The 13,568-nt window shown below is 38.7% G+C and overlaps 1 protein-coding gene across 1 annotated transcript in view; it reads right to left on the bottom strand.

The window, feature by feature from the left end:
- Window positions 1-899: 899 nt before the first annotated feature.
- Window positions 900-13,568, bottom strand: part of SEM1 (SEM1 26S proteasome complex subunit) — a 41,987-nt gene continuing 29,318 nt past the window's right edge. Inside the window, exon 3 of the mRNA XM_026449320.2 lies at window positions 900-1,861. Coding sequence (XP_026305105.1) covers window positions 1,762-1,861 — 100 coding nt within the window. The 3' untranslated portion in view covers window positions 900-1,761. The remainder of the gene's footprint in view (window positions 1,862-13,568) is intronic.

Genomic DNA, 13,568 nt, shown 5'->3' with positions numbered 1-13,568 from the left:
TTTCAGGTCAGTGCCCTCATTGGGTGAAAGTCTGTGGCAACTCTGAGTAAGACAAACAGAAGCTCAATGGCCTCTCAGGTATAATCTCTGAAAATTATTTACTGAACATCCTACATACCCAGTGATTCTTCCCAGGACTTCTGTGTAGCACTTTGCACTTCTATCCCTTTTCTTTTACAAGGAAAGAACAGTGGTGCGCAGGAAACCAAAAGTTGTGCCTGTTCTGCCCCAAGGTCACTGTTGGCCACTGAACTGTAGAAGGTTGCAGGCAGCTACCCAAAAGTGTTTTGGAAATAGCCTCCATTATTACAATAAATGCAGGCCCACCTAAGTATTAGCCTTGAGGGAAGACGTTGTAGGTAGGAAAAGGCAGTCGTCCAACACCTCCAGCTTCATATCTGCTGAATTTTTCCTCACTCTAGTTTTTCATGCTTTGATTTTGAGTACCATCATTTCCTGGATGGCGTCTCTATGACTTGGGCACTGGAGAAGGGGTACCTTTGGTTCTCCAACTGCAACAGGCTGAAGTGTCCAGAAACACTTAGTATGAAAGAACAACAATAACACCACTGGAAGGACACTCTCCAGTTAAGCTAACAAAATAGTGGCTTCTCACTATCCCAAATCTGATTATTAGGATAAACACTAACTCTAAAAGGAAATATAACCTCATTAGCACACTATATGCATACTTTTCCCTGTCCTCTGTCCTGCCCCTGCAAGATGCAATAACACTTCCTTTTCTACAGGGTCAGGCACCTGGTCACCAGGGTCCTTCCTGGCCAACACCAAGAAAACATTTTTCAGCTGTAAGAGAGTAGTATAGTGGCCAAAAACCACCTGAGTCAGATTGCCTGGGTATCACTTACCAGAGGTGTGACCTTAAGTAAATCACTTAGTCTGTTTTTCTCTGTTTTATCATCTGTAAAATGGGGAAAATGATACTACTTAGAATTAAGTGAAAAAAATGCATATATTTATCACACATAGTATATGAAATTATTATTAATAGTTATCTGTCTTTTAGGAGGCAGATAGTTAATAAACTAATAAAACATGGAAATCATTTCTTCTAATTTTTATTTTTATTTTTTATTTTTATTCTTTTTTTTTTTTTGAGACAGAATCTTGCTCTGTCACCCAGGCTGGGGTGCAGTGGCACAATCTCGGCTCACTGTAACCTCCGCCTCCCAGGTTCAAGCAATTCTCCTGCCTCAGCCTCCCGAGTAGCTGGGACTACAGGCATGCACCACCATGTCTGGCCAATTTTTATATTTTTAGTAGAAACAGGGTTTCACCATGTTGGCCAGGCTGGTCTCAAACTCATGACCTCAGGTAATCCACCTGCCTTGGCCTCCCAATGTGCTGGGATTACAGGCATGAGCCACTGTGCCTGATCTCCTTTTTATATGAAAGACATGACTTTCTGCTGAACTCTGGTGACTGAAACAATAAATAGGGTCACCCTTCAAGTAAGCCCCTGTTATGTAGCTACAGGAAGTGTCATAATCTCTTACTACCCAACAATACTGCAGTATGCTAACCATAATCCTGTCTCGCCTAGGCTGGACCTTCGCCCAGGCTACTTCTTCACCTAGGCTGCTCTCTCTGCCTGAAATGCTGTTGCACCACCCCATTCCCTCCTCACTGACTCCGTTCACATATCCACATGACTAGTGCTCAACAATAGCTCTCCACTCCTGTGCATCCCAGCTCTTTGCAGTTAGGTGGGGCCATGAACACATACAGGTTGATGATCTGTTAACAGCAGAGGAAAGCACTGCACATCCTTCCCTTTTGATGGAGAATATAGCAGCCATATGGGGTTTCATAGACCTTTTTCATCAAGAGTACAGTTGCCCTGGAAAACAGACTTTGTGTAAGCAAGAGACAAACTTTTAAGTATCAAGCCACTGTGATCTGTGGGCTGCTTGACCACAGCATAAGCCTAGCCCATCCTGAAAAATGTACACCTCCCATGCCCCAGTCCCATCCCCACTCTATCTCCCCTCTCCCTGACTCCCACCAGCCAAATTTTTAGATCATTACTTATATGTCCCTCAGATAAGCCTAATGGTCATTCTTTCTAGGTAGGTCCCACTCTTGCTATTCTCTATTACAGAGTCCAGTTCTTTCTTTAAAATTATTTTCCTCGTAATTTGTAATTACATATTTACACATTTGTCCACTTCTCTCTTCCTTGTCTCCACCACTAGACTGTTAAGATCCACCAGAGATCTATAATTATGATCATCTAGGCTTTACTTGCCAAGAAAATAGGTAAATCAACCAGGGCTTAGAATATTACTAGGGCTTATAGGACAGTGTTTATACATATATTTTAATGAATGAACATTGGTCCATCAAAAGAAGTATATAGGCTGGGTGCGGTGGCTCATGCCTGTTATCCCAGTGCTTTAAGAGGCCTAGGCAAGAGGGGGATCACTTGAGCCAAGAGTTAGAGACCAGACTGGGCAATATAAGGAGACTTTTTTTCTTAAAAAAAAAAAAAAAAGAGAAAAAAAAATTCACTGAGTGTGGTGGTGCATGCCCATGGTTCCAGATACTTGGGAAGCTGATGTGGGAGGATGGTTTGGGCTTACGAGGTCAAGACAGCCGTGAGCCATGCTTGAGCCACTGTACTCCAGCCTGGGCAACAGAGCAAGACCCTGTCTCAAAATAATAAAAAAAAAATAAAAGTGTACACACAATGCATACAATGGCAGGAAACGTGTGGTTTCATAATAGGAATGAGGAATCAAGGGAAGGACAAATTCCACTGAACCCTGTGCTGGGCCAGAAATTTTGTGCACAGAGGATATTCATGGGCATTAAAACATCACATCTAAGAGAAAAATAGCAGACTCTTGAGCAACAGCCAACAGATGGAATCCCTGTTATGCTCTCTTCCATCCTGGAAAGCTGTGCACAAGCACCAGGGTCCTCCATGGAGGAAGAAGGAGCAGGAGTGGGTGACATGGAAGGGTTTGGATATTTTAGGAGGCTGGGGACACAGTACCTCAGTCCACCCCATAGGCAGCATCATTGATTGTGAGGACCACTTCTCTGTTATTCATGGACATGGCCATCATCCTGAACCCCACTCCACCCCCACAAAATAAATAAAAGGCAAAAAAGGAAAAGGTGGAAAATATAGTTGCATTTCTATCTTGGAAAGATTATAAAATTTGAAGACTTTTCTCCTTTCTCTGGAGAAAACTGTCTTCTGCACACAGTATGGGGCGAACTACAAAGAATCAAGAGGAATAATGAATTCATAGAATTGCATCTTGAGTATTTAACTATGAACTGTCACTTGATATTCTCTTTCCTTTTCAGGCCATCAGTTTCTGCCATCACTTCTATGTATAGAGAAAAGGACATGCACTAAAACGCTGGGTCAGGAAACTGGTTACTTAAATGCCGTTAGTTCTAACACTTGATGTCTCTATCTTTGGAGCAGTTTTGTTTGGCAGCTACAGCTAGATAATATGTTTAGGTTACATTAACAGCTAAGTATATAACAGACATTTACCATTTTATAGTTATCCAGCACCCAATTCTCTCCACACATACATAGCTTCCTAAAAACACCCCAGTCTCTCCTTGGGGATAACTCAAATGGTGTGTGGTCTTAGTGCGAGGACACTAAGTGCCAGCTTTCACTGTCATTTCCTACTTCAGAAGCTGGGGAGCCTGCTCCTTCCTCCACCAGCTCCCTGTTATAGCCAGGGGGCCAGGCAGTCAAATATCACTCTTGGGACTGTAAATCCTAAGTGAGTGATGGAAGAGGACGTGGACAGATGCCCAATCCTTTGCAGCAGCACCTGGGGCCCAGCTACTGAGTTAAAGCCTCAATCAACTTTAAGGTCCCTGATGCCAGAGATGTCCTAGCTTCTGTTACTTTCTCAGGTTCCTCTTGATCTGTGAACTCCAATATCCTGCCAATAAATTCTCATTTGGCATAACGTATTTAGGGTTGGATTCTGTTGCAGGCAACCAAGAACTCACACCAGGGCTGTTACATACAGCTATGTAGGATGTACTCTGTACAAGAGAATCCAGCGAAAGAAACTAGAGGCTGAAATCTAGCCTGAGCTCCATTTGCCAAATTCATGAGGCTAAATTCTCCTGCAGGAAGGGGTGAAAATTTCCAGTTTACATAGAGGCATTGTTTAGGCTGACAGTGGCCCTGCCCTTGACCCATACATCCCCATTTTCTAGGTGTGAAATAAAGACCTAGAGATTAAGTCATTGACAGTTTTATGATTATAGTAATGCAATAACATTGCACCGGGCTCTTCTGCTGCCTTTCTCTCTACCTATATATAGGCTAAATGATTGAACAACCTCTTTATTCCTGCAGGGAAAATGTGAAAGAAGAAGGAATGTTCCTGCAACAATTCATCCTCCTATGATAAGGCTGACCAGTCTGCTACCTATTATTTGCCCACAATTATTAAAAGAGTTGAAATTTAAATGTAAAATATATGTATAAATGTAAAATATATGTATAATAGTGCTACGCTACAGTTTTTAATAGTTAACCCTTTACATTCATTAACAATGGCAGAAAAACAAGTAAAGGACTCAAGAACTTTCCATTAATTACCTACAAGTTACATTTCTGCCAATTTTATTGAGAGATATCATGGAAGGGTAAAGATGACAAATTTTGCTGTGCAATGCTCTATTCCAACCTCTTCAATTTTCCCATGATTGTTTTACATTTCCCATATCTTTTTCTCTCATGTTACATCACAAATTTATACAGAGGATCTATGGGCTAGTATATACCATGCCTAGCATGTGAACAGCATTTATCATTAAGAAGGAAATTAGAGAGTCACCACTCCTTCCATTAGGAATCTAACAGTTCTGCTTCCTTTCCTTTACAGAGTTTCCTTTTACCATATTAAATCCTCCAGTCTTCCTTTCATGTTACTTTAAGACACTGATCAAAATCTTTTGTTCCTACTTCCATTCCCCATAAAAGAAAATTAGATTTGTTTTCAGGCTTTAATCCTGCTAAGATAAAGCAAATCAGCCCTGTTTTCATTACTGTCCAGTCAGTTCCATCAATCACCAAAGGGAATCACTAAAAGCAATCAGCGAACAAGGTCAACAGCACTCAGCAGAGGGCCAGCGCAATGGTACTTTAGCAGATCAAAATGAAGACTGGGAAAAGGATGACAGTGCTTCACAGCCGTAAGAGGCCCAGGACAGCTTCTCAGGAGTCGTCTCTAAATGGGGAGAAGATAATCGAGAGAAGGGAATTATCTTTATTGTGTAACAGGTCTCCCGACATGAAGCTTGTTAAGGTAACAAAGAGCTAAAAGGTTCAGTTGGTGGTTAGCATCATCTTTTCTTGGTACAGTGACTCAGGTTTTGGACTTTGAGACAAAGGCCTTAATTTCATAGATCTTGTTCTTCTCTAGCAGTTTGTGTTGTCACATCTGATAAATAATTACAGAATCTCTCACAAAGAGCTATAGATATCATTTAGGGTAAATTGGTTGCAAGCAACACAAGATAACTTTGATTAACTTCAGCAGAAAGGGGATTTATTGAAAGGAAGTGAGAGAGGTATTAGAATCCATGATGAGACTGAAGAGCCATGCCTGGAGATAGGCTCAAAGGTGCTCTGGTGGGGAGAAGGTCTCAGCGCAGGAACCATTCAGTGGTCTGGGCTGAACCAATTGACAGTTTTCCTCATCATTATTATCTCTGCTTAAGAAAGAAAGTCCTCAGTCGGCCTCACCAAGACGGCAGAAAAATGAAGGAGAGTGGGGAAGGGGAGTAGGGAAAGGAGGTGATGATATTAATTACCCATAAAAAATCTAGATGTTATTAGCAACATAAAGGACAATGTGTTCCCAGTAGCCAAGATAAAACCAATGTGCACTATGGTATTAAAAACGAAGTTTTCACCCTAAAGTCCAGGAGCAATCTACTTAACTTGCATTAACAAACATCACATAAAGCACACGTACGTTTTTCATATGTGAACTAACAGACTAGTTTCATTGAATACAGCGCCTGATGCTTGGTAGCTACTCAATAAATATTTGTTGAATGAATAAATTTCTTTTGCAATGTTATTTGTTCTCATACTTTCTTTATGCCATTTATATTTCCTAATATCTAGCAAATATTCCATATTCAAAATTAGTGAAACAGAACCTCTAAAAGAGAAAGTTCAGTGCAGTGAGAAGAGTACCCAATTTGATTCATTTCTTGATTCTGCTCAATGTGACCTTGGGGACGGGTCACAATGGCTTTGAGGTTATTTCTTCATCTGTAAAATGAAGTGGTAGAGGTAGATGCCTTTTAAGCATCCATCCAATTCTGTAAGTCTAACATCATGGTCACAAATACATAGATGACACAGACTCAGAAAACTTAGGAAAAATGTTTATAATTTTCACAGTATGAAGTGGTTGTACCCTGAATCTGGACAGAAAGTAAAACCTAACTTACTTGGTAGTATTTAGGAGAAATTGCCAATATTGTAGAACATCTAGATCACTGTTATCAAACTTTAAAAGAAAGGCAGCAGAATCAAGTTTTCAAATGAAATCGTATGTTGAATTCCAATGTCTAAAACAAATAAAAGTCAAACTACTCTGACTGAAACAAAAGAGGGGTGCCTACAGCCTCACAATCACACCCTTTCCCACAGTTTCCTGGGAACATTATTTGACATCACTTATTTAATTCCTGATTGACTATCCCTAAATTTTTCTGTACCTTGAAATAGTTTTAAAATGAGATATCGAATTTAATTTGGATGAGAAAAATTAAGAAAAAAGCTTTCCATGGAAAAATAAAAGCACATATGCTCTCTTTCAGAGTCAGTTGACTTAAAGACAATTTTATTAGTCTACAACAATAAATTTTAATTTGCAAAGCAAAATAAAATCTAGCAGCACTGTTTGATAAAACAGTCTTGGTCTAGACCCTACATTATGAACTAGTATTACATAGACTTGTATCAAATGGTGAAAACTTAGCTTCCAAAACAAGACTTATTTAACAAGTTAAATTATAAAACATGAAGAAACTTCTTCAACATATAAATCAATAGCTTTATTTTTTTCAACTGTCTTACTTAAGAGGAATGATGTATATGTCTCTGAAACCAAAATAATTTTGCACATGCCTTTTTTAATCACCAAAGAAGTAATTGCTGAAAGATATAAAAGACATAAACACAAATTGTCATCTCTGTGGCTCATTGTAGTGGCCTTCTTAGCTTTAGCAAAAAGCAGCAATTGCTTTTCTCATAAAATCACTGTCCCGTCCATTCCACTACTTTGAAATATCATCATCGAAATCATTAAGACACATCCTATTAACTTGGACCATGGATTTCTATACATAAAATACCAACCATGAGTCTTTGTTTTTGAGTACAAGCTTTGAAAAATTAAAACATCTTTGTTAAATCTTTATTTAGGAACCCTAACATAGACAAAAGCACATCATTTATACCTTAAATAAGGGATTAATCTTGGTGATCGATTTGTTGAATAGTTATTGAGCTTTAATGATGCCATATTTTGAGTCAAAGCAAAAAGCAATGAAGGTTTTTCTGAAAGACATTTCACCATAGGCAGCAACAAAAAAAGTGTATTTCTTAGTCGTTAGTGATCCGATTGACCTCTTTTGTCAGGATATAAGGTTTAAATTGTCTAGGCACAACCAATTAGATATGAAATGACTTATTACATGGATTTGTGACTCACAATCAAGAAGGAAGGCAAAGCCCACCTCTCACTGTTATAAAAGGTCTCTACTGTTTCTTAATCTATGCTGATTCTGCCAATCATCCTTCTGATCTCTTGATTCAATGGTTTCAAGATTCACTTTATAGCAAATATTTAAGACACACCAAGTGATGCAGCAGATGCGATTGGTGCCCTGCCCTTATTTCTTCATCATTTACCACTTCCAGGCAGGAAAGCTCCACTTTCAGCTGCCAGAGACTGTAATTCTGTCTGAATACTTTCTATGGTAGCCAGAGCCTACCCTGCCTACACATGGGTCATACCAGAAGATACTGGGGGATTTTCCCAAGTAACTCTCAACCAATGACTGACGAGTTGATAAATACTCTGGCTTGCCTCCCCTAGGACAGGATAACTCTTAAGATATGTTGTATACAGCCTCCTAGAGTTCCCAGGTGGAACTGAAGTTGAATTGCCTATGGCGTAACTTGCTATATATATATACTCTTTTTTAGCTTCTCTCTCTTTCCTGACTCACTTCCCCATTCCCCTAGCACTTCTGTAATAAAATACTCACATTTGAATCCTTATTTCTATTCTAAGTTGCTTATATCCCACAGTAAAACAAGGGGATATAAACATGAATACAATGGGAGTTCTACTTTTAAGGAATACTGTCTATAACAGAAAACCATTAATAAACACAATCCACAACAAAAACAGTAACTAAGAGGAGAAACACACAACGTTACATTGTAAACGGGTGTGCTGGCCCAGGTGAAGATGATAATCTAGAGTTTTAAATGTTTTGTGCACCACTGGAATGTTGGCTAATGGTTCTTCCTGTAATTCTAAATATTATCCTCATCGGTGAAAAGTGACAAGACTTTCTCTAATAGTCACCTAGTCTAAGAAAGTCATCTTACAAGGGTAACAAAGAGGGTAAGAGTATAAGTTTTCTTCAATTTCATGACAGCTAAAGAGGAATCACAATAACATAGCGAATTCTACCTGACCAGTGAATTAAAGCTATAGCTAATATAAAATGGAATTTATCCTTGTATCCACCTTTTTGACAACCCATCAACCCTCTAGGCAAATATGTGGAAAGCAAAATGAAATCAATATTCTGGCTACTGTTTGTCATTAGTTTCTGACACACAAGGAATTGGCCATTGCAATGCAACAGCAGTGAACAAAAAAATCAGGCAGTATTGGAGAGCAATTTTTAGGAGGTTGTGTTGTAGAACAATCAAGTAGATACCTTAGCTTAAATGATCAGGAAGGCCTGACTTAAGTGGATGAGGAGGGCAAGCATCCCAGGGAACAACTGGTGCAAAAGCACCTGGCCTTTGCATGTTCAAGCGACTGCATGTAGTTTAATCACTTTCTGCTTGGGTGATTTATCTTTGATTTATTCTTCAGAAGTGATCAAAATATGGCAATACTGAAAATCAAATGGTGTGTGTCAATAAGATTGGCAGGAGCCAGACTACATTGGGCTTTACAAGTAGTTTAGATTTTGTGCTGCTTTAAGTACTGACAGTATTTAAGGAAAACGGTGACATGATCTAAATTTTAACAATGTGGTGTTCTTTTAGATTAGAGGGCAGAAAGAGAAGAAGCAGGGAGACCAGCTAGGTAATAATTGCAGTAAATCCTAATAAGCAATAGTGGTAGTACTAACACTAGTAGTGTGAGTAGATACTCAATTTATCAGTTAAGCTATTTCTGGGTACAAGTAACAAAACAACCAACCTAAGATGTCTTAAATAAGGACGTTTGGTTTTAGGTCTTACGTTTAGGTCTTTAATCCATCTTGAGTTAATTTTTGTATACGGTGTAAGGGATCCCAGTTTCAGTTTTCTGTGTATGGCTAGCCAGTTTTCACAACACTGTTTATTAAATAGGGAATCATTTCCCCACTGCTTGTTTTTGTCAGGCTTGTCAAAGATCAAATGGTTGTAGATATGTGGTGTTATTTCTGAGGCCTCTGTGCTGTTCCATTGGTTTATATATCTGTTTTGGTATCAGTACCATGCTGTTTTGGTTACTGTAGCCTTGTAGTATAGTTTGAAGTCAGGTAGTGTGATGCCTCCAGCTTTGTTCTGTTTGCTTAGGATTGTCTTGGCTATGCAGGCTCTTTTTTGGTTCCATATGAAATTTAAAGTAGTTTTTTCCAATTCTATGAAGAAAGCCAAAGGTAGTTTGATGAAAACAGCATTGAATCTACAAAGTACTTTGGGCAGTATGGCCATTTTCACAATATTGATTCTTCCAATCTATGAGGATGGAATGTTTCTCCATTTGTTTGTGTCCTCTCTTATTTCCTTGAGCAGTGGTTTGTAGTTCTCCTTGAAGAGGTCCTTCACATCCCTTGTAAATTGCAGTCCTGGGTATTTTATTCTCTTTGTAGCAATTTTGAATGGGAGTTCACTCATGATTTGGCTCTCTTTTTGTCTGTTCTTGGTGTATAGGAATGCTTGTGATTTTTGCACGTTGATTATGTATCCTGATACTTTGCTTAAATTGTTCATTAGCTTAAGGAGATTTTGGATTGAGATGGTGGGGTTTTCTCAATATACAATCATGTCATCTGCAAACAGAGAAAATTTGACTTCCTCTCTTCCTATTTGAATGCCCTTTCTTTCTTTCTCTTGCCTGATTGCTCTGGCCAGAATTTCCAATACTATGTTGAATAGGAGTGGTTACAGAGGGCATCCTTGTTTTGTACCGGTTTTCCAGTTTTTGCCGATTCAGTATGATATTGGTTGTGAGTATGTCACAAATAGCTCTTACTGTTTTGAGACCTAAAACCATAAAAACCCTAGAAGAAAACCTAGGCAATAACATTCAGGACATAGGCATGAGCAAAGGCTTCAAACACCAAATTCAAATTGGCTTCAAAACACCAAAGCAATGGCAACAAAAGCCAGAATTGACAAATGGGATCTAATTAAACTAAAGCGCTTCTGCACAGCAAAAGAAACTATCATCAGCGTGAACAGGCAACCTACAGAATGGGAGAAAATTTTTGCAGTCTATCCATTTGACAAAGGAGAAATTGTATCTTTTGTCTATCCTTGGATAGATAAATATCCAGACTCTACAAAGAACTTAAACAAATTTACAAGAAAAAAACAGCCCCATCAAAAAGTGGACAAAGGAAATGAACAAACACTTCTCAAAAGAAGACATTTATGTGGCCAACAAACATGAAAAAGTGCTCATCACTGGTCATTAGAGAAATGCAAATCAAAACCACAATGAGATAACACCTCACGCCAGTTACAATGGCAATCATTAAAAAGTCAGGAAACAACAGATGCTGGAGAGGATGTGGAGAAATAGGAAAGCTTTTACACTGTTGGTAGGAGTGTAAATTAGTTCAACCATTGTGGAAGACAGTGTGGCGATTCCTCAAGGATACAGAACTAGAAATACCATTTGAACCAGTGATCCCATTACTGGTTATATACCCAAAGGATTATAAATCATTCTACTATAAAGACACATGCACATGTATGTTTATTGTGGCACTGTTCACAATAGCAAAGACTTGGAACCAACCCAAATGGCCATCAATAATAGACCGGATAAAGAAAATGTGGCACATATACACCATGGAATATTATGCAGCCATAAAAAAGATCAGTTCATGTCCTCTGCAGGGACATGGATGAAGCTTGAAACCATCATTCTCAGCAAACTAACACAAGAACAGAAAAGCAAACATCGCATGTTTTCACTCGTAAGTGGGAGCTGAACAATGAGAATGCATGGACACAGGGAGGGGAATCACACACTGGAGCCTGTCAGGGGGTGGGGGACTAGTGGAGGGATAGTATTAGGAAAAATACCTAATGTAGATGATAGGTTGATGGGTGCAGCAAACCACCATGGCATATGTATACCTATGTAACCAACCTGCACATTCTGCACATGTACCTCAGAACTTAAAGCATAATTTAAAAAAAAAAAAAAAAAAGGACATGCATAGGCTGGTTTCACAGGAAGCCTAGTCCTAGAGCAAGCTCAACGACATCATTAAGGAATCCTCTTCCGGACTTTCTAATCTTCACCCTCAAATTGGAATAGCTATTATATGACTGTCACTAGCAATTGAGACAAGATGCTCCCTTATTTATATTTGGAGGGAAAGGCTGGCTTTATGTGCTATTTTATGAAGCAGGATTTTTCTTTGTCAGATGCTCCTAGCCCTCCTTTGGATTCATTGCCCCAATTTAAAGCTGTCCATCCTTGTATCCAATCACTTGCACGGGGCACAGGATTACTAAGATTGGCTTAAAATGAAGCAGACCTCACCCTGAGCTGGGAATGGTGTTGGCTTGCCTTGAGTCACATGGCCCATGTGAAAGAAGGATGGATATCTAAGGGTTGGTGGGGCAGGGGAGATGAGTCTTCAACAGGAAAGGGGAAGGGAAGAATGGAAAAGGCAAGCAGTGTACTAACTACATGAAATATACATTTGAGGTAGAGTTGATAGGACTCACCAATGGATTGGGTATTGGGAGAAGAGAAGATTCAGTAAGTTTCTGTATTTTTGGCTTAAACAATTGGGTTGGATGTGGGTGTATTTACTGAGGTGGGGAAGACTGGAGGAAAGATCACGTTTGAAAAGGATAATGAAGGCTTCCAAACAAGTTAATTTTAGCATACTCAGACATGGAGAGGTAATCAAGTTGTTAGCTGAATATATGAGATTAGAGTTTCAGGGACAGGCCAAAACAGAAGAGATTTGAAATCATACATGTGGAATTTTTTTTAAAGCAGTTGACACTTGTGAGATTACTCAAGAGAACATATGGATACAGCAAGAAGTAAACTCAGGAGACTTAAAGGCAGAGTACAATAGGAGCCATTAAGGTAGCTGGAAAATCCAGTCCCCACCATCATGTGTATGGGTGGAAAGAGGGTGGTGTTGTAAGTTCTCTGCCAAGTGGGTGGGATGTGTTACGTCTCTCAAAATGAGAAGTGTGGAACAAGAAGGATATGTTTAAAAATATACAGTGCAGATGACAACATGGTGTAGAAAGTATTAATAATATAACAATCAATCTTTTAAAAGGGAGTTGGCTCATTATGATAGTCCTCTAAATTAAACTTTTAGTGGGAATAGAATGGACATGGCATCCCCTACAGCAATTCTATGCCAAGGCCTAATGAAAAATACTGACCATTATTACATGTACAATTTGATTTCAAACACAACTGAATTTTGGAAAATAATTATGAAAAACTACAGGGGAAAAAAGGGAGTCATCGCTAACAGAAACATTTATGTCTGTATCAACAAAAACTTCTACCATGAACAAATTTGCAATAAACTTCATTTGTTCTGTGTATCTACTCAACTAAAATTTAAGGAGCATTTATGTGAGACTATATTAAGTGCTGTTGAAAGAGAAAACCTAAGTTGTGTAGAAGAGACCCTTCCATTGAAGACGGTTTTTTTGTTTTGTTTGGAACCACTTCCTGAGTGACTATGGGCAAATTATTCAGAATCTTGGTGCTTTTCTTCATATATGAAATGTACACCATAACGTTACCTATCTCAGGGTTGTTGTGAAGATTAACACATATAAATAGCTGAGAACAATGTCTGGTACATATAAGCATCAGTTATTAAGGGGAGGTAAGGCAACTTCCATATAAGTGGTAGCATGGCTCAGTAATAAATAAATAAATAAATAAATAAATAAATAAATAAATAAATAAATTTGATTACTTGATTATCACATGCTAATCTTCAGCTCAACCCTGGCTCAGTAATAAATAAATAAATAAATAAATAAATAAATAAATAAATAAATAAAT

This window comes from Piliocolobus tephrosceles, chromosome 8 (genome assembly GCF_002776525.5).
Source record: "Piliocolobus tephrosceles isolate RC106 chromosome 8, ASM277652v3, whole genome shotgun sequence".
NCBI lineage: Eukaryota > Metazoa > Chordata > Mammalia > Primates > Cercopithecidae > Piliocolobus > Piliocolobus tephrosceles.
This window is presented reverse-complemented; position numbering and strand designations above follow the sequence as displayed.